We start from the raw sequence: 23340 nt of genomic DNA, 5'->3' as shown, positions 1-23340 counted from the left end.
GATCAAGAAAAATTACACTGGAGTTTTTCAACGCAGTTGCACAAGACAGTCAATTACAGGGACAATAAAGAAAAACAAACTATCAATGAGTCTGAAACAAAGGACTTGCCTTGATAAATATCAACGTCTGGTTTGTGATCACATTTTTGACGCTTTTGCTTTGATAACAAACCCCAAGCGTATTTTTTGAATAATCTGCAGTTCTGTTTTAGATATCCAATGATAAATGGAATATGCGATCAATTTAAAGCTCAATTATCACAAAAAATATTTTGAGAATTTGTTGATTTGCATAAACAATTGCAGTGAGCCAGTTGCTCAGCATTTCTCAATTACTTAGTTTTAACAACCGCAAAGATGTGAAAATATCAGTTACGGGTGTATCTATCTTAACCTGGTGAAGGGGCATTTCGTTGGTTTTTCGTATTTTAGCAAATTTGCCGAAATTGACGACAATGCGAATATCAACAACCAAAATGTCGTTCCTTCATCGCTATTTCTGGCTGTAAATTTGAGCACCAATTGGCGACTAATTCCCAAAATCAAAAGGTTTGATTAAAATCGGCGACGAGACCTAAGGATAAGAGTCAATTACACTTGTCGCTAGATTGCCCACACTGTAAAATGCGAAAATTATCGACCTTTATACAAAAAAATTTGCTTCGCACCTTTTTCACAATCGCTTACTTTCCTGATCTCTATAAATATGCGTAAAATACATGCGTAATTTGGCGATTTGCCCATTATATATATACTCGAGCAAATCTGCTTTTTGCTATGTAATGGGGAGTTCCGAACTGTGATCATAACCTAACAAAAATTGTAAAATGTGGAACCCAGCGCAATTCGCAGTCGCTCAATTTTTCGCTGTGTTACCATATTTTACAATTACTCTATACCTTTAAAAATCGATCGAATTGTTCAATTTTGAGTAATTTATATTTTTTGCTTTTTTCGCTTGTATGGCCCCATTTTCAAATTAATTTATATGGTTTAAAATTTGATTGAAATAGCTCATTTTTTTTATTTCGAGTATTTTATGCTCTTCATTTCACACTTTTTCACTCTTTTTATTTTTATTTTGCAATTATCTCTATTTTTATTTATTTACTATATTTTAAAAATAGATTGAATAGTTTATTTTTTGAGAAATTTATAATTTTACTTTTTTTACTGGTGTATCCACATTTTAAAAATGATTTATGTGGTTTTTTATTTTTTATAATTGCTAATTTTTTCATTTTGAGTATTCTTGCTCGTTATTTTCACTTTTTCACTTTTATTTTTATTTTCGCAATTATCTCTATTTTTTTATTCATTCACTATATTCTTAAAACTGATCAAATAGTTCAATTTTGAGAAATTTTTTTATTCTATACCTTACTCTATACCTTTAATTACTCTATAGCGAACAATTTTTCTATACCTTTAAAAATCGATCGAATTGTTCAATTTTGAGTAATTTATATTTTTTGCTTTTTTTCGCTTGTATGGCCCCATTTTCAAATTAATTTATATGGTTTAAAATTTGACTGAAATAGCTCATTTTTTTTATTTCGAGTATTTTATGCTCTTCATTTCACACTTTTTCACTCTTTTTTTCATTTTGCAATTATCTCTATTTTTATTTATTTACTATATTTTAAAAATAGATTGAATAGTTTATTTTTTGAGAAATTTATTTTTTTACTTTTTTTACTGGTGTATCCACATTTTAAAAATGATTTATGTGGTTTTTTATTTTTTATAATTGCTAATTTTTTTATTTTGAGTATTCTTGCTCGTTTTTTTTACTTTTTCACTTTTATTTTTTTTTTCGCAATTATCTCTATTTTTTTATTCATTCACTATATTTTTAAAATTGATCAAATAGTTCAATTTTGAGAAATTTTTTTTTTGGTTTTTTGCATATACGACCTCATTTTTAAATTGGATTATATGGTTTTCCATTTTTTATAATTGCTCATTTTTATTTCGAGTATTTCATGCTCACAATTTTTTTTACTTTTCACTATTTTATTTTTATTTTGCATTTATCTTTATTTTTTTATTTATTCATTATATTTTAAAATTCGAAAAATTTAAAAATTTTTTTTGAGGAATTTTAAAATATCGCAAAATATTGAATTTCAACTAATTTTAAAATATCGCCAAAAATATAGGATTTTTAATTAATTTAAAAATATTTCACAAATTGGGGAACCAACATTTATTTTATTTTTTAAAATGAAAAAATTATTTTTTTAAAAATTTTCCCAATAAAAATGACGGATATATTTTGTGAAACATGTAACAGAGAGTTTAAAACTAATAAATCACTTCAAAAACATTACTCAACTAAAATGCATAAACATAAAGTGGAAAAACATCAAAATCAAGATATGGTGAACAAATTAGATGAATATATCAAGACACTACCCAATGATATTACTACTTGTTTTAATAATTCTGTTATACAAATAAAATCAATTCTTAATAAAGATGATGGATGTAAAGATAACTTTGAAGATATTCTTAATAACATAACTTCTATTATTCACAATCCAATAAAAATATATTTATTCGAAGAAATAGAATATAAAAAGGAGAAACTAAGTTTATTATAGGACTTACTACTGTTCCACAAGTTTATACAGCAGGTATTTATATATCACTATTGAATGAAATAGAAAAATTATTAAAAGAGGCAGAATTAAGAGAATCTGGTTGGATGATTCAAAGAAGAATATCTCGATCATTACATATTTCGTATTATAATTAAACTGGTGGATCATATATTAAGTTACCTTTTAAATCACCATATATTATTAATGTTAAGAATAATGATGATGATATGTGTATAATTTGGTGTATATTAGCATATAAGTTTCCAGTGGCAAAGGATAAACAAAGAATATCTAAATATGTAGATCATCTCAATTCAATTATTATTCCATCCTTTGATTTTCCATATAACTATAATAATATAAAAAAAATTACATAAAATGAATAATGTAGATTTTAATATATTTGAAATAGATGAAGATAAAAGAATTAAAGGAATAATATTTAAATCTCATAATAATTATAAGGGGTGCAATCTTTTATTATATAAAATCACTATGTATTATGTACTAATATATCCACCATTATTATAAATTCGAATAGAATGTCATATCCATGTTTAAATTGTCTAACAAGCTACTCATTACAACAAATATTAGAAAATCATAAATTAATGTGTGAAGAACATAAAGCAACAAAAATTATCTATTCGCATAATGATTACCATAAATTTGATAAATGGTGTTTCAAAAACAGAGTTCCCTTTACAATGTATTGTGATTTTGAAAGTTTTAACACTGAATCAAACACCCAAAAACCATTTTGTTATAATCTTGTAATTAAATCAAGTTATCCCGATCTTATGGAAGAACATGAAGTTACTTATATGGGTAAAGATTGTGGTAAACATTTAGCTAACACAATAATAAAATATGAAGATAAACTTAAAAAACTACTGAAAGAAAACATTATAATGGATGAAGAATCAGTTACTGGAGAACCTACTAATTGTTTCTATTGTAATAAAAAATTATGTGAAGACATAGTAAGAGATCATGACCACTTTAATGGCAAATTTAGAAGATTTGCTCATAATATATGTAATTTAAATTCTAAGAAACCTAATTTTGTTCCACTATACTTTTATAATGGATCCAAATAAGACATACATCTTTTCATTAAAGAATTAGCTATAACAAAGTTGAAGATGAAAGCGTTAGCTAAAACAGAAGAAGAGTTCTTTTCTTTAGATATAGGATGTATTAGAATATTAGATGCATTTAGATTTTTTACACCACTAAGTTTAGATGTAGTAGCAAAAACATTAGGTGGAAACCAAAGAAAAGGAGTTTACCCTTATGATTGGGTTGATGAAAAATAGGAAGATAAAATGAAAACAACTGATTTTCCTCCACAAGAAACATTCTGTTCCAAACTAAAACAAGAGGGAATAGCAGATGAAGATTATATTAAAGCAAAAGAAGTATTTGACAAAAATTGTAAAACTTTTGCAGATTATACGATTATGTATCTAAAACAAGATGTAAGATTACTGTCAGATGTATTTGAAAAATTTAGAGATAAATGTATAAATGAATATAAAATGGATCCATGCTATAGATATTCATCACCAGGTTTATCATGGATATGTGGTTCAAAGTTTACAGAACAAAGATTAAAACATTACCAAAAAGATACATATGATATATTACTCATGATTGAAAAAGGAATAAGAGGAGGTATTGCTACAATACTTGGTGATAGATATGTTAAACCATCGAATAGATATACACAACCAGAACATCACAAAATAAATAAATTATGCACATTATTACATAACACGGTCTATTGCTCATTAACTAAAGAAAATGAAGCACATCAAGCACAAGAAGATTATCTATTATATTATGATTTTAACTTATTGTATCCATCATGTATAGTTGAAGATCTACCTATAGGTGAATTTATTAAATGTAATGACCTACTTTACGAAACTACTAAAGATGGGGACTTTGGTATAATGTATGAAATAAATATTAAATATAACAATGACCTAAAACAGAAAACAGAAGTCTTCCCTTATTTTCCAGAAAATTCAATACCATATACTGAAGAATTTACTGATAATCAAGAAGTAAACAAACGCAATAAATACAAACCATTAGAGAAATTATTGCTTACCTTACACAATAAAAATAACTATGTTATAAAAGGAAGAATGCTTGATTGGTATTTAAACAATGGTGTTAAGTTAGAAGATATAACAATTGTCAATAAAATCAAATATGAGAAAATTAAATGGTTAAAACCATATATAGAGTATAATGTAAGGAAAAGAGAAAAAGCTCAAGCAAATAATGATAAATTTGGTGAAATAATTTATAAATTAATGAGTAACACATTCTATGGTAAAACTTTAGAAAATGTAAGAAATAGACAAGATGTAGAAATTGTAAATAAAGTAGATAGATACAAACAACTAGCAGGTAAACCAACATATAAATCAACATCAATATTTAGTAATAATCTCGCAGCAGTACACAATTATAGAAGTGTTGTTAAACAAGATAAGTTTAATTATATAGGATTTGTAATATTAGAGCTTAGTAAACTTAAGATTTATGAATTTGTGTATAATGTATTGAAACAAATATATAATAATAATTTCAGCTTTTGTTACATGAAAAGAGATAGCGTACATATACATCTAAAAGATGACCCAAACAAAATGAAAAAATACATTGGAAGTAAATTAGGACAAATGAAAGATGAGTTAAAAAACGAATACATAACACAAGCTATATTTTTAGCACCAAAAGTATACTATTTTGAAACAACAAAAGAACACATTTTTAAAGCAAAAGGTGTAACTAAATCTTCTCAAAAACATCAACTAAACAGAGATGATTATTATAATGCATTGTTTAACAATGAAAGCAAATATGTTGAACAATTTAGACTAAGATCAATTAAACATGATATAAATATTGTAAATGAGAAAAAGCTTGCATTATCACCGTTTGATGATAAAAGAATTGTTGATGGAGTAAAAACTAAACCATATGGTTAAAATACCTAATACTATAATAATTTATAAAACTATATGTAAAACTATATGTAAAACTAAAATGTAAAACTATATGCAAATATAATATAAATATAAATAAATATAAACATAAACATAAATAAAAACACAATTTAAAAGTAATTAAATAAGAGTGAAACCATTACTACTTTTTATAGGTAAATATTTAAAATATAAAATGATTGGTACAATATGACAAGTAAATAAACTTCTACTACTACTACATCCACTCTTGATCTAGCGCATGAAAAGAACAAAATCTAATCCTTATCAAATTCTAGAACTATCCCTTAATGATGATAGAAAGTCAATTCCTTCTACAATTACACTATATAATGATCTGTGAATGGACTTAGTCCTTTTCACTTTTTTATTATAGTTCATGTAATACATGTAATTTCATGTAATACATCCGCTGGTTTAGTAGTTAAAAAATTATATATCATCTTCTCAGCCATTATTTTTACCATAGGGTCAGGGCTATTGTTTAAACCCAAAGCAGCTTCTTCTAGCGTTTCTGCTTTAGCTAATATATTTTTGTTGTATTCTATAAAGTCTATTACTCTCTTAGGTTTATACACATACTTGGAATAGGATGAAATAATTAATTTATTATGATTTGGGTTTTTTACATGATTAATGATTTCACCCATACTATAACCCTGTTTTCTACAAGCTAAACATCTTTTTAATCCATTTGGAAATTCCTTTTTTTTAAATTTATAATATAGCTTTTCAATACTATAAAAATGATTAGTACCAAATGTGATAAATGTAAAAATAAGGCTTGGTGTTGGAGTTGTGATGAGTGTCAAAGTAAACCAACCCAATGTTTTGTATGTAATGAAATCATAACATATAGAGACAGACATAATCATTTGCAAGTGCACTTTAATAATCCCAATCAATATTTAGTATGCAGAATGTGTAAAGTAAATAAACACATCTCTCAGTATAGATTTAAACACTTCTATTGTAGGTTATGCATATATCTCCACAGATATAGGTTTCATCATACAAAAGAAAGCTTCGTAGAACATGCAAAGAAAAATGATATCAGGAAGTGGTTTCACCAATCAGTGAAGCTGGTTTTCAGATCCACAAAGTGGTTTCACCAATCAGCGAAGCTGGTTCCCAGATTGAAGTAAAGCTATAACTAATTATAATAAGTTTTTCACCCCAAATAAAATGTTGCTGATGTTTCCGCTTTTTATTATATTGGTATTTATCATTATAAATGTTTATTGGAATTATGATAAATATTCTGATTTAAGGAAGAGATTCAAAGGATACAGGAATATTGTACCCGAACCATTTGAAACTAAAAAACATAACTTTATTACTTATGGTCCATCTAATTCTGGTAAAACAACTTTTATAAAAGATTATTGTGGTTTGTATGAGACTGTTAATGTATACTGTATCGATGGTAGTGAGTGGAAAGGATATAATGTATATGGTGTTTATGATTTAAAATTATTAGATAATTTGGATAGTTTTGCTAATAGTCTTATTATATTTGATGATATGGGAGAAAACATTAGATTACCAGCTTCAGACTCATTGTTTTCTAAAGGTAGACATCACAATATTAATATAATATGTGTAGGTCATACTGTAACCGATTTAAATACAAAAGCAAGAGATAATACCCCAGCTATATATATTACATTAAATAGTTCACAACAATTGTTTGAAAGAGTACAAGAGTAGTTTAAAATTGATTCTAATCTATATAGATTTAAACGTTATAACTATGGTGTAATAAATTATAATACTATTAGTGACTATTATATTGTATTAGATACAGATAAAAATGTTGTATATGATTCTAGAATAGGTGATCTTGATATTGAGTTTAAGGAATAGGAATATAATATACTAAGTAGTTATTTAACAGATAGAATTATAGAACCAACACATATTAAACGAAAAGAGTTAATGTTCTATTTTGAAGAATATTTAGAGTTTAAGGGAATACATAAATCAATTAATATATACAAAATATATACAAACATAAAAAATGTACTTAGTGAGATACATAGTGGCTATTATGCTATAGCAGGCATGGCTACTATGGTAAGAATTGGTTATTCTTACTTTCAAAAACATGGTAATAATAATGATAATATTTTAATGGTATAGATATAATTAATATAGATAAAGCAAAAATTAAATTAAAAAATGGTAAGAATATGACAATAGGTTATGGTTTGATTGATAAAAGCAATTATAATCTCAATCATCCATTCAATATAGTATGTGTGTTAGCTAGTTGCCTTGAAAGTATTCATGCAACTCATAATCATATTAGATCTATATCTAAAAATGAGAGTAATGTGTAGAGAATCTAATAATGAAATTGATACTAGTAGTGGTTATCCAGAACATGAACTAATGGATCATTATAATATTTTTCATAAAATTTTAATGGTGAGATGCACGAAATGTATGCAAAGAATATATAGTGGTTATCATTTTAAGGATAGTTGTATAGATAATCGTACAGGCCTTATATCATCAGTACATAGTTATATTGACTATATCAGTATTTATGATAATGATAGTAATGATAATATTGATATCAATAAAGATAATAAAGATAATGATTTACACAATGTTTTAAATGAACTGAAAGATAATATTAAAGAAGATTTAAAAGAATATATTAGGAATAATTTAAAACAAGAGATCATTAATGAATTAAAACTAGAGATTAAAAATGAAATAAAAAAAGAAGTTAAAAATGAAATAGAAGGAGGAGCTATAAATAATACAAAGACTGATGTTAATATTAAGAATCCATCTAAAGAAGTTAAATCAACTAGGACTTGTTGTTTTTGCAAAATTGAAAAGAATAGAGATTGTTTTTATAAGACTGGAGGTTTATGTAAAGAGTGTTCCTCTGAAAAGGTTCAATGTCAATTGTGTAACATTTTTCTAAATAGGTCTTCCCTTAGAAAACATATGAAGAGACCACATATAAATTAGAAAGATAATTTTTAATAAAAAATTAATTTTAAGCCATATATTTATGAGATAATTCTCTCAATTATAACTTTTAGTTTGTTAATTACAAAATTACACAGAATAACTCAGAATAACAAGGATAACTAGAATTATGGATTAAATTAGAATCTTAGTAATTCTGCACTCATGCAGAATTACTAAGATTCTATTCCATAATTCTAGTTATCCTTGTTATTCTGTATTATTCTGTGTAATTTTGTAATTAACAAACTAAAAGTTATAATTGAGAGAATTATCTCATAAATATATGGCTTAAAATTATTTTTTTATTAAAAATTATCTTTCTAATTTATATGTGGTCTCTTCATATGTTTTCTAAGTGAAGACCTATTTAGAAAAATGTTACACAATTGACAATGAACCTTTTCAGAGGAACGCTCTTTACATAAACCTCCAGTCTTATAAAAACAATCTCTATTCTTTTCAATTTTGCAAAAACAACAAGTCCTAGTTGATTTAATTTCTTTAGATGGATTCTTAATATTAACATCAGTCTTTATATTATTTATAGCTCCTCCTTCTATTTCATTTTTAACTTCTTTTTTTAATTCATTTTTAATCTCTAGTTTTAATTCATTAATGATCTCTTGTTTTAAATTATTCCTAATATATTCTTTTAAATCTTCTTTAATATTATCTTTCAGTTCATTTAAAACATTATTTAAATCATTATCTTTATTTTCTTTATTGATATCAATATTATCATTACTATCATTATCATAAATATTGATATAGTCAATATAACTATGTACTGATGATATAAGGCCTGTACGATTATCTATACATCTATCCTTAAAATGATAACCACTATGTATTCTTTGCATACATTTCGTGCATCTCACCATTAAATTTTTATGAAAAATATTATAATGATCCATTAGTTCATGTTCTGTATAACCACTACTAGTATCAATTTCATTATTACATTCTCTACATATTACTCTCATTTTTAGATATAGAATTAATATGATTATGAGTTGCATAAATACTTTCAAGGCCTTTAGCTAACACACATACTATATTGAATGGATGATTGAGATTATAATTGCTTTTATCAATCAAACCATAACCTATTGTCATATTCTTACCATTTTTTAATTTAATTTTTGCTTTATCTATATTCATTATATCTATACCATTGAAAGTAAGATTAACCAAATCCTACCATAGTAACCATGCAAGCTATAGCATAATAGCCACTATGTATCTCATTAAGTACATTTTTTATATTTGTATATACTTTATATAAATTAATTGATTTATGTACTCCCTTAAACTCTAAATATTCTTCAAAATAGAACATTAACTCTTTTCGTTTAATATGTGTTGGTTCTATAATTCTATCTGTTAAATAACTACTTAGTATATTATATTCCTATTCCTTAAACTCAATATCAAGATCACCTATTCTAGAATCATATACAACATTTTTATCTGTATCTAATACAATATAATAGTCACTAATAGTATTATAATTTATTACACCATAGTTATAACGTTTAAATCTATATAGATTAGAATCAATTTTAAACTTCTCTTGTACTCTTTCAAACAATTGTTGTGAACTATTTAATGTAATATATATAGCTGGGGTATTATCTCTTGCTTTTGTATTTAAATCGGTTACAGTGTGACCTACACATATTATATTAACATTGTGATGTCTACCTTTAGAATACAATGTTTCTGTAGCTGGTAATCTAATGTTTTCTCCCATATCATCAAATATAATAAGACTATTAGCAAAAATATCCAAATTATCTATTAATTTTAAATCATCAACACCATATACATTGTATCCTTTCCACTCACTACCATCAATACAGAATACATTAACAGTCTCATACAAACAACAATAATCTTTTGTAAAAGCTGTTTTACCAGAATTAGATGGACCATAAATAATAAAGTTATGTTTTTTAGTTTCAAATGGTTCGGGTACAATGTTCCTATATCCTTTGAATCTCTTCCTTAAATCAGAATATTTATCATAATTCCAATAAACAATTATAAAAATAAATACCAATATAATAAAAAGCGGAAACATCAGCAACATTTTATTTGGGGTGAAAAACTTTTTATAATTAGTTATAGCTTTACTTCAATCTGGGAACCAGCTTCGCTGATTGGTGAAACCACTTTGTGGATCTGGAAACCAGCTTCACTGATTGGTGAAGCCACTTCGCTGATATTAAATTTCTTTGCATGTTCTAAGATTCTTTCTTTTGTATGATGAAACCTATATCTATGGAGATATATGCAAAACCTACAATAGAAGTGTTTAAATCTATACTGAGAGATGTGTTTTTTTACTTTACACATTCTGCATACTAAATATTGATTGGGATTATGAAGGTGCACTTGCAATTGATTATATCTGTCTCTATATGTTATGATTTCATTACATGCAAAACATTGGAATGGTTTACTTTGACACTCATCACAACTCCAACACCAAGCCTTATTTTTACATTTATCACATTTGGTACTAATCATTTTTATATTATTGAAAAGCTATATTATAAAACAAATAAAATGGAATTTCCAAATGGATTAAAAAGATGTTTAGCCTGTAGAAAATAATGTTATAGTATGGGTGAATTCATTAATCATTTAAAAAACCCAAATCAAAATAAATTAATTATTTCATCCCATTCCAAGTATGTGTATAAACCTAAGAAAGTAATAGACTTTATAGAATACAAAAAAATATATTAGCTAAAGCAGAAACGCTAGAAGAAGCTGCTTTGGGTTTAAACAAGAGCCCTGACCCTATGGTAAAAATAATGGCTGAGAAGATGATATATAATATATTAACTACTAAACCAGCGGATGTATTACATGAAATTACATGTATTACATGAACTATAATAAAAGAGTGAAAAGGACTAAGTCCATTCACAGATCATTATATAGTGTAATTGTAGAAGGAATTGACTTTCTATCATCATTAAGGGATAGTTCTAGAATTTGATAAGGATTAGATTTTGTTCTTTTCATGCTCTAGATCAAGAGTGGATGTAGTAGTAGTAGAAGTTTATTTACTAGTCATATTGTACCAAACATTTTATATTTCAAATATTTACCTATGAAAAGTAGTAATAGTTTCACATTTATTTAATTAGTTTTAAATTGTTTTTATTTATGTTTATTTTTATATTTATTTATATTTATATTATATTTGCATATAGTTTTACATATAGTTTTACATATAGTTTTACATAGTTTTATAAATTATTATAGTATTAGGTATTTAAACCATATGGTTTAGTTTTTTTACTCCATCAACAATTCTTTTATCATCAAATGGTGATAATGCAAGCTTTTTCTCATTTACAATATTTATATCATGTTTAATTGATCTTAGTCTAAATTGTTCAACATATTTGCTTTCATTGATAAACAATGCATTATAATAATCATCTCTGTTTAGTTGATGTTTTTGAGAAGTTTTAGTTACACCTTTTGTTTTAAGAGTTTGTTCTTTTGTTGTTTCAAAATAGTATACTTTTGGTGCTAAAAAAATTGCTTCTGTTATGTATTCGTTTTTTAACTCATCTTTCATTTGTCCTAATTTACTTCCAATGTATTCTTTCATTTTGTTTGGGTCATCTTTTAGATGTATATGTAAGCTATCTGTGTCCATGTAACATAAGCTGAAATTATTATTATATATTGGTTTCAGTACATTATACACAAATTCATTAATCTTAAGTTTACTAAGCTCTAATAATACAAATCCTATATAATTAAATTTATCTTGTTTAACAACACTTCTATAATTGTGTACTGATGCGAGATTATTACTAAATATTGATGTTGATTTTTATGTTGGTTTACCTGCTAGTTGTTTGTATCTATCTAATTTATTTACAATTTCTACATCTTGTCTATTTCTTACATTTTCTAAAGTTTTACCATAGAATGAGTTACTCATTAATTTATAAAACATTTCACCAAATTTATCATTATTTGCTTTAGCTTCTTCTCTTTTCTTTACATTATACTCTATATATGGTTTTAACCATTTACTTTTCTCATATTTGATTTTATTGAGAATTGTTATATCTTCTAACTTAACATCATTGTTTAAATACCAATCAATCATTCTTCCTTCTATAACATAGTTATTTTTATTGTGTAATGTAAGCATTAATTTCTCTAATGGTTTGTATTTATTGGGTTTGTTTACTTCTTGATAATCAGTAAATTCTTCAGTATATGGTATTGAATTTTCTGGAAAATAAGGGAAAATAAGGGACTTCTGTTTTCTGTTTTAGGTCATTGTTAAATTTAATTTTTATTTCATATATTATACCAAAGTCCCCATCTTTAGTAGTTTCGTAAAATAGGTCATTACATTTAATAAATTCACCTATAGGTAGATCTTCAACCATACATGATGGATATAATGAGTTAAAATCATAATATAATAGATAATCTTTTTGTGCTTGATGTGCTTCATTTTCTTTAGTTAATGAGCAAAAGACCGTGTTATGTAATAATGTGCATAATTTATTTATTTTGTGATGTTCTGGTAGTGTATATCTATTCCATGGCTTAACATATCTATCACCAAGTATTGTAGCAATACCTCCTCTTATTCCTTTTTCAATCATGAGTAATATATCATATGTATCTTTTTGGTAATGTTTTAATCTTTGTTCTGTAAACCTTGAACCACATATCCATGATAAACCTGGTGATGAATATCTATTGCATGAATCTATTTTATATTCATTTATACGTTTATCTCTAAATTTTTCGAATACATCTGACAGTAATTTTACATCTTGTTTTAGATACATAATCGTATAATCTGCAAAAGTTTTACAATTATTGTCAAATACTTCTTTTGCTTTAATATAATCTTCATCTGCTATTCCCTCTTGTTTTAGTTTGGAATAGAATGTTTCTTGTGGAGGAAACTCAGTTGTTTTCATTTTATCTTCCCATTTTTCATCAACCCAATCATAAGGGTAAACTCCTTTTCTTTGGTTTCCACCTAATGTTTTTGCTACTACATCTAAACTTAGTGCTGTAAAAAATCTAAATGCATCTAATATTCTAATACATCCTATATCTAAAGAAAAGAACTCTTCTTCTGTTTTAGCTAACGCTTTCATCTTCAACTTTGTTATAGCTAATTCTTTAATGAAAAGATGTATGTCTTATTTGGATCCGTTATGAAAGTATAGTGGAACAAAATTAGGTTTCTTAGAATTTAAATTACATATATTATGAGCAAATCTTCTAAATTTGCCATTAAAGTGGTCATGATCTCTTACTATGTCTTCACATAATTTTTTATTACAATAGAAACAATTAGTAGGTTCTCCAGTAACTGATTCTTCATCCATTATAATGTTTTCTTTCAGTAGTTTTTTAAGTTTATCTTCATATTTTATTATTGTGTTAGCTAAATGTTTACCACAATCTTTACCCATATAAGTAACTTCATGTTCTTCCATAAGATCGGGATAACTTGATTTAATTACAAGATTATAACAAAATGGTTTTTGGGTGTTTGATTCAGTGTTAAAACTTTCAAAATCACAATACATTGTAAAGGGAACTCTGTTTTTGAAACACCATTTATCAAATTTATGGTAATCATTATGCGAATAGATAATTTTTGTTGCTTTATGTTCTTCACACATTAATTTATGATTTTCTAATATTTGTTGTAATGAGTAGCTTGTTAGACAATTTAAACATGGATATGACATTCTATTCGAATTTATAATAATGGTGGATATATTAGTACATAATACATAGTGATTTTATATAATAAAAGATTGCACCCCTTATAATTATTATGAGATTTAAATATTATTCCTTTAATTCTTTTATCTTCATCTATTTCAAATATATTAAAATCTACATTATTCATTTTATGTAATTTTTATTATATTATTATAGTTATATGGAAAATCAAAGGATGGAATAATAATTGAATTGAGATGATCTACATATTTAGATATTCTTTGTTTATCCTTTGCTACTGGAAACTTATATGCTAATATACACCAAATTATACACATATCATCATCATTATTCTTAACATTAATAATATATGGTGACTTAAAAGGTAATTCAATATATGATCCACCAGTTGAATTATAATACGAAATATGTAATGATCAAGATACTCTTCTTTGAATCATCTAACCAGATTCTCTTAATTCTGCCTCTTTTAATAATTTTTCTATTTCATTCAAATGTGATATATAAATACCTGCTGTATAAACTTGTGGAATAGTAGTAAGTCCTATAATAAACTTAGTTTCTTCTTTTTTATATTCTATTTCTTTGGATAAATATATTTTTATTGGATTGTGAATAATAGAAGTTATGTTATTAAGAATATCTTCAAAGTTATCTTTATATCCATCATCTTTATTAAGAATTGATTTTATTTGTATAATAGAATTATTAAAACAAGTAGTAATATCATTGGGTAGTGTCTTGATATATTCATCTAATTTATTCACCATGTCTTGATTTTGATGTTTTTCCACTTTATCCTTATGAAATTTAGTTGAGTAATGTTTTTGAAGTGATTTATTAGTTTTAAACTCTCTGTTACAAGTTTCACAAAATATATCCGTCATTTTTATTGGGAAAATTTTTTAAAAAAATAATTTTCTCATGTTAAAAAATAAAACAAATGTTGGTTCCCCAATTTGAGAAATATTATAAATTAATTAAAAATCCTATATTTTTGGCCGATATTTTAAAATTAGTTATAATTCAATATTTTGCGATATTTTAAAATTCCTCATAAAAAATTTTTAAATTTTTCGAATTTTAAAATATAATGAATAAATAAAAAAATAAAGATAAATGCAAAATAAAAAAAAATAGTGAAAAGTAAAAAAAATTGTGAGCATGAAATACTCGAAATAAAAATGAGCAATTATAAAAAATGGAAAACCATATAATCCAAATTAAAAATGAGGTCGTATATGCAAAAAACCAAAAAAATATAAATTTCTCAAAATTGAACTATTTGATCAATTTTAAAAATATAGTGAATGAATTAAAAACTAGAGATAATTGCGAAAATAAAAATAAAAGTGAAAAAGTGAAAATAACGAGCAAGAATACTCAAAATAAAAAAATTAGCAATTATAAAAAATAAAAAACCACATAAATCATTTTTAAAATGTGGATACACCAGTGAAAAAAGTAAAAATATAAACTTCTCAAAAAATAAACTATTCAATCTATTTTTAAAATATAGTAAATAAATAAAAATAGAGATAATTGCAAAATAAAAATAAAAAGAGTGAAAAAGAGTAAAATGAAGAGCATAAAATACTCGAAATAAAAAAATGAGCTATTTCAATCAAATTTTAAACCATATAAATTAATTTGAAAATGGGGCCATACAAGCGAAAAAAAGCAAAAAATATAAATTACTCAAAATTGAACAATTCGATCGATTTTTAAAGGTATAGAGTAATTGTAAAATGTGGTAACACACCGAAAAATTGAGCGAATGCGAATTGCGCTGGGTTCCACATTTTACAATTACTCCTAACCTTCATCAACGAACTTATTTCTCATAACATTTACAGCAATCTTGCCGCAATTTTTGCCAGTTTACAGGTTAACATTAACACGCGAGTTCAATGTTACTTGTGTCCAGACTTTGGCGCTCTTTGTCCCAATCATTTTCCAGAGCGAAGTACTCCGTTGATGCGACCAGTTTACTGTACAGGCTGGACTTTCTGACTTTGGTTGAACCAAAAATTCAGTCCTAATAACACCATAATCTAATCGCTTTACAGGTACCTCGATTCTGTATAATAAACCGACTCATAGGCTACTAACATTTTATTTATTACAATTGTTTAATTATCACTACATTCTTATTAGAGAAAAATTCAACATATTAGTTTTTAAGTGTCACTATTCTAGTTTTTAGTCGACAAAGCAATTATAATGATAAATAATAATTTATATTACTTCAAATAAAAATGTTAAATTTAGGCACAACTAGAAATTCTTGTGGACTCAATTAAATATTTGCCGAGTCTTTAGTCTCTGATCACTTTTTGTTGGGCCTCCTGAACAACCGTTGGTCAGCAGACCCACGTTGCAGACTAAAATGACTAGTGATCAGACCTACTGATAATATATATCTGTGACCTTCAATCTGTATCATCCCGGCTGTAATAACCAAGGGAGGGTCCGCGATATTCGGCTTCCTCGTAAATTGGCTGCGCATAATTGGTGTCACTTTCACTACCTCGTTGCAAATGAGACGACGGTTGATTAGAACCTGATGCCTGATAGTATCTACTTTCATTTCCGTATTCCCCGACAACCCTTTGACCCCCTCCTGGCAACAAGTTCCTCAATAGACCCTTTTTCTTTGGTTTCTGGTTCTTAGAACTTGTAGCATGCTCAGTCCCGGAGTCATTGGGTGCATATATTGACACAGCTTTAAGCTGCTCTTTTAGCTTTGCATTTTCAGACCTGTAGCTGTCTTCCCTATCGTCCCATCGTCTTTTTTCGTCTTTCAGTCCATTTAGTTGTGATGTGATTCTGCTGACTTTCGCTTTCTCTTCTCGCAGATCTTTTTCTCGAAGCTCAGCCTGTAATTAAGTCTTTAAATCAGCTACCAGATGATTAAAGTTCTCACAAGTTGACATTAAGAATTACAGAGAAAAAACAGAAAAGCAGAGCAAAAGCCGCATGATGATATAGAATATTGGAAGAAATTTTCCGAGATGCAATAAATAACACGGTAGTTATATCTGTGATTATGTAGCAGCTTGATTTAATAAAAAAAAGGTACGTTTTGTTTCAGCAATTATGTCTGTACAAGCATTAGCACATAGAAAAGATATCTTCTCTTGGTCGACGAGTCAAAAACATATGTCTCGGACTGTCGGATAATGGCCACAAAACAAAGTGCTCCAAAATTTGGTCGCAACAGAAAAAAATTATTTGTATCAAAAAGTTTAAATCCTTAGAAACAGAAACCTATACAACCTTACTAAATAGGATAGATACACTCCATTGACTTTCGGTGAGATTTTGAGTATTCCTGCTTATACTTCAGTAAGTGAAATCAGTTATTTTTGATATTAAAGTAAAGTAAATTGCGCATAACTAAAGGGACAATTAGGTTACAGAAATAAAAAAAATCCGACAGAACATGGAACAATCAGTCTGAGCAGAAATTGAGTGCCAGATATCACTGAGAAACCCGGATAGGGGAGTTTGCTGCTACTCGTTTAAATAATGCGGCGAGTTCTTAGCTGAAAACATTACAAAAATTAGCTGAAAACATTACAATAATTAGCTCAAAAACATTACATTACTATTGCTGGCAAGAGATAGAAAGCGACTTATACTTGGGGTCAAAAGGTTTGTTGGCTGCGACAAAAGCTTACTGACTGCATGCAATTGTTTGTAAAACTGACATTTCAAATCTCGGCTTCAAATTGTAAAATGGCTACTTTCGTGAAAGTATATCCCAGGTCGAGGTGGCCAGACCGAAGTGACCCCTGATCAGACGAGTTTCGAGCGCACACATGTTCCCGGTGCGCTCGAATTACATGGTCTGGAAAAGGCTTCGAGCGCACTTTTGTCTGGACAATGGTCTGGAACTTGCCTGATCAGAGGCCACTTTGTTCTGGGACGGTCGGATCAGAGGCAGTTTCAAGCGCACACTAGTCTGATCAGAGGCCGATTCGAGCGCACACTAGTCAGACCAGAGACCAATTTGAGCGAATTTTTTTTTCAAGTTTTTTTTGTTTTCAAACTGACTTTTGTTGTCTCTGGTAAGAGTCAACAATAAAACAGCATTCTGATCAGAACTTCATCTAAAAATCTGAGGGGTTTGATCAGAACCAAGGGGTCCAGCTGATAAAAACTGCCGGTCCCCTCAAGAAAAGATTTTGAATCAAAGTATATCAAGACGTTTTTATGCAAAGCTGTCTAAGTTCATTTATTCAGTTAAAAGCATAAATAAATGGCATACTCAGTAATTTTTGAATATACGATTGATAAAATGATAGATGAAATGAATATATTATAACGATATTGAGAGATTTGTTCATGTTCAAAATCAATCTCTGATCAGACTATTTCGAAAGCACTTTAGTCTAAACAGAGGCAACTTCGAGCGCACTTTTGTCTGATCAGAGGTGATTTCGACCGCACTTTAGTCTGGGACTATATTTCCAGCGCCCTCTAGTCTGGACAATGGTCTGGAACTCGTCTGGACAGTGGTCTGGAACTTGTCTGATCAGGGGTCACTTCGGTCTGGAACTCGTCTGATCAGAGGCGACTTTGAGCGCACTTCGAGCGCACAATGATCTTCGAGCGCATACTCGTCTGATCATAGGTCACTTTGGTCTGGTATGGTCTGATCAGAGGTCCCACTTGTCTGGGACGGTCTGATCAGAGGCGATTTCGAGCGCGACCTCAACCTGGGATGGATATTCGCCAATCTGTTTGTTTTAAAAATTTGGTGAATTGACGAAATGACTATTCAGATAAAAATGCAATTTTCATGTAAACATCAGATAGCTGAGTGCCACAGCAAGGATGTTCAGCTTGATAATTCCAAATTAAGCAACAAAACAATTCTTAAATCCAAACTTTGTTGATCAAAATGAGCTAACTTAATTGCAAAGTAAACTTAGCGCAAGTTCAGTAGTTTAGATGCTCAATCTTCTATCCGGGAATTTTATCGTACCATTTTCAAGAATTCTAGCATTATTAGAATTCTAAGGATTCGTGTCGTACAGAAGTTCTATCTGTACTGAATTGTGATTTGCTAGGCGAATTTCAATTTCGTTTTGTGCTGGAAATTGAGATATTTTGCGGTGCGAAATTGCGTATATTTTTGTATTTTTTTATTTCTATACTTTGAGGCGAATTTTATGCACTATTTGCGCCGCGAATAAAAGCGTCAGTTAAAAATTAACAATACGCTTGGCACGAGACTAGAAAATAAGTGTAGCTTGACTTAAGCTGATTTGCAGAGCGAAAGATAGTTAGAAAGAGATTCAACTCAACATTGAATAAAATTAATTGAGAATGAAAAAGGAAATACAGGCAGAATGTGATCATCAATTTGATCATACTTTAAATTATGAACAAAGAACAAAATTTTAAAAAACTGCGGTAACTATCAGGAATTTTTCGGCGTAAACACACTATGATTCACGTCAACAAAATGAGAAAGCTGAACAATTACTAAATGATCTTCAAATCCTAAAAAAAATCAGAATGAAGTTCATAAAGAGCAAATGGAACTAAATTAAGATAAAGATCAAAATGTATTGAATAGCGCCATAAAGGAAAGATTTAAAGAACATGAAATGCGTATTATTTTGGGGATTTAAAAGAAGGCGCTCCGCACTAAATTTGGAAGCGTCTAATTTTGCTACAATGAGTCGCTCATCATTTGATGATATTTTAGAGGCTTCGTGTTGCAGATCGCACAAGATATAGTCCACCAAACCCAATTTTGAGCTGAAGATGATCAACAGAAAAATTGAAAGGAATTAGTCCCTTCTTGTGAGACGACTATTATAGGATTTGTTGGCTCTGTTTTCACGCATAATAGAAAGTGATGCTCTTTGATCAGCAGTAACGTTGAAAGGTTTACCGTAGAAGTGATATGTAAAGTGTTCAATTGACCAAACTACACCTGGGAGCTTAAGTTTGTTAATACATTATCCTTCTTTAACAGTGTTGATGAAACGCAAGACGACTGAAACAGTTTGCAGTCCATCAAGACTATATTGTTCTAGAGCAGATCCCAGACCTTTTCTTAAACTTTATACGTGTCTCTAGATTTCGGTTAGTGTGCTTATTCTCGGTAGATTCAGCTATTTCTGCTTCAATTTGATTGAAATGTTTTTAATGTTTGTCATTCCAGATGATTTTTGTGTTTTTTAATGTTTAAATAATGGTCTTAAGGGGTGGCAAGCTGTGATAAATTTGGTGTAAATTTGCCAAGCTGATGAAAAGAACCCACAAATGATCTTAACTTTTTAAATTTGAAGGCGCATTAAGTTGTTTAATTGCAGCTATTTTTTCCTTATGGTGTTATCCCCTATTGGGTGATTCGGTGGCCAAACCATTCAATTTGAATTGTGTTTTTGACATGAGACAGTTTGCTAGTTTAAATCTTAGATTCTCGTCATTCAAATTTTCGAGATATTTTTACAAGTTATAATTGATCTTCGATTTTCCTCTGCTGACAATAAAGACATCGTCAGGAAAGCAGAAAATCTATTAGTGAGTCCCATGAAATTGTTAAGAGTTTTTTGAAATTCCGCTAGCATGTCTGTTAAGCCATAAAAATGTGTTTTTAAACGGTATGTGCCAGTCTTATCACCGCTTTCTAAATGAATGTTACGAAAGGGGCAGTATCAGCGTGCTGATTTAGTTGGCTATAAGTGTATTGTAAATAAAGCGTCTTGAAATATGCCGTCTCTTGTGGCTCGTCGGATAGCGCTTGTGAAGTCTTTGGATTAAAGAATCGATGTTAGGCATTTGGTACTTGTTGTTGAAAATAAATTTTTAAAAAATCTCCGACTCCAGAAATATTTTGATTGATTGATCCGTTTTGACTCTGATGACGATAGGTGAAATGAAATCTTGGTCTGAAAAATTCGAGACTTTTTCTATGTGACTTTCGTTAATTAACTTTTTGAGTTCAACTTTGACAATTGGCTGCAGATGAATTGGTAATTTTCGTCCTTTTTGGTGTGTGACTTGACGTTTCCTATGGAATTTGGAAATTACTGTATGATGTGTTGATTTGCTCCGGGAATTCTTCCGCCTTTGACTTTTTAATGGTACATTGATAGTCAATTTATTAAACAGATGTTAGGGCAAAGTTTCTGCATGATTGTTATGCCATATTGATCGTATAAATTTTGTCCCAAGATTGGTTTAAATCCATCTGCTACTACTGTAGTTTTTGCACGTGCAATTTGTCAATCGTTAAATCTAATTGGTGCTTCAAATGTTCCTAGAGTCTCCACTATGCCATTTCAAAAAATTTTAATTCTAATGGCTTTTTACCGGCTATTTTGCATGTACACAATTATACTAGAAGTGTTTCGCGAGTGACAGATTATTAATGATATATCCACACCCAGAATCAAGAAGCAATTTACAGTCGGTTTTGTCAATTTTAATGTTCATATTTTGCAGTGCCATTTCATTTCAGTTTTTTTCTAGCATTGCAACATGTTTGTCATCAGAAGAGTCCTTTTGGGGAATCGTACTATTCATTGTAGTTATTGAAAATCAGGTTTTTATCTTCTCCGTTATCTGTATCTTCGTGATTTTCTAGGCTGTTCACTCGATTACCTTGTAGTGTTATTGTTTGTGTTTTCTTTTTTCCGTCATACCTTAGCGAAGGCATTGAAGAGAACACAATGATTACACTTTTTAACCATGGCCATGTAGACTTGATGGTTGTAGGATGTCCAATTTTGTCCACAATTTTTGAAGAGCCCATTAGTTTCGCGATTGAATGAGTTTCTGCCTCTTTGCTGGGTCTTGCTTTTGCGCCGCAAAATCGATTGAATTGGTGAACTACGCTTACGCTGCTTGTATTGTTAGATAAAATTCGTTGTTGGTTTTGATGTCCGACTTCCATGTTTACCGCATTGCTGAGAGCACTATCCGTTTTCACTGTATCACGTAGTAGTTCTCCCAGAATAACTTCATCTCACATATTTGTTATGAAAATCTCGCGTATGTCCTCTTAAAGGTTGTCAAAATTGCAATTTCCAGCTTTTTTTTCAGAGTACTGTAGAATTGTTCAACTGTCTCACCTTTTTTCTGGTTTCAAAAAAAACGCAACGGTCAAACGTTAACTTGAGGGGTCGGATGAGGGCTATTTCTAGCATCTGCCACAATTTGAGCGCTGAGAAAAATAAAGATGTTGTCGTGGGAAAAGTATTGGGTTAGCAGCATTCCTCCTTCTGTGCTTAAACTAAGGTAGAGAAAAGACAAATTTTTTGGTCACAGGAAGTCCATTGATGTTCCCCGCAAAGAAATCCTATTTCCGGTTTTTTCTGGACATTTGAGTTCCCACTGTAATTTCTGCTGAATATTGCGTATTTGCCTCTCCTTTTCCATGCGTTCTGTTGCGTTGTCGACGGGTGCCTCGTAATTTGGTTAGGAGGGAAAATTGACTTGTGGAAGTTTTCGCGTGGCAATATTCAACATTTAGTTTCTATTTGCCATTTGTCCCTCTTGAGATGTTTTCGCGTGGCAATATTTAACATTTTGTTTCTATTTGCCATTTGTCCCATCGGACGGGTGTTTTTGTATATGCTTGTTCCAAAAATGTCTCGATGGTGTAAGAATTTTTTCGGGATTCTTGAGTTGCTGACTGCGCCTTGTCGCACACAATTTCCATATGTACCGGTTTGTGATATTGCTTGGCATATTTTAATCTTTTTTGTGCTTGAAATTGAGTGACTTTGCGTCAGTTCTTTGCAACTTAAGGATTCTATTGAAAGACTAAAAATTAAGTCTAGCTTGATGTAAGCCTATCTGAGGTGCAAAAGATAGTCAGAAAGAGATTCAACTGATCATTGAATTAAATTAAATGAGAATTAAAATTGAAATAAAGACAAAATGTGATCTTCAATTTCATCATAATTTAAATTATGAACAAAGAA

General features: G+C 28.8%; 2 protein-coding genes across 2 annotated transcripts in view; one reads left to right on the top strand and one right to left on the bottom strand.

The window, feature by feature from the left end:
* The window catches only part of LOC142339444 (uncharacterized), a 512010-nt gene that overhangs the window by 309408 nt on the left and 179262 nt on the right, over positions 1 to 23340 (top strand). The gene's annotated exons all lie outside the window — the stretch shown is intronic.
* LOC142340075 (uncharacterized) overlaps positions 16487 to 23340 on the bottom strand; it is a 43265-nt gene continuing 36411 nt past the window's right edge. The window contains exon 6 of the mRNA XM_075390487.1: positions 16487 to 17265. Coding sequence (XP_075246602.1) covers positions 16819 to 17265 — 447 coding nt within the window. The 3' untranslated portion in view covers positions 16487 to 16818. The remainder of the gene's footprint in view (positions 17266 to 23340) is intronic.

This window comes from Convolutriloba macropyga, chromosome 5, assembly GCF_964194025.1.
Source record: "Convolutriloba macropyga chromosome 5, txConMacr16.3, whole genome shotgun sequence".
NCBI lineage: Eukaryota > Metazoa > Xenacoelomorpha > Acoela > Convolutidae > Convolutriloba > Convolutriloba macropyga.
This window is presented reverse-complemented; position numbering and strand designations above follow the sequence as displayed.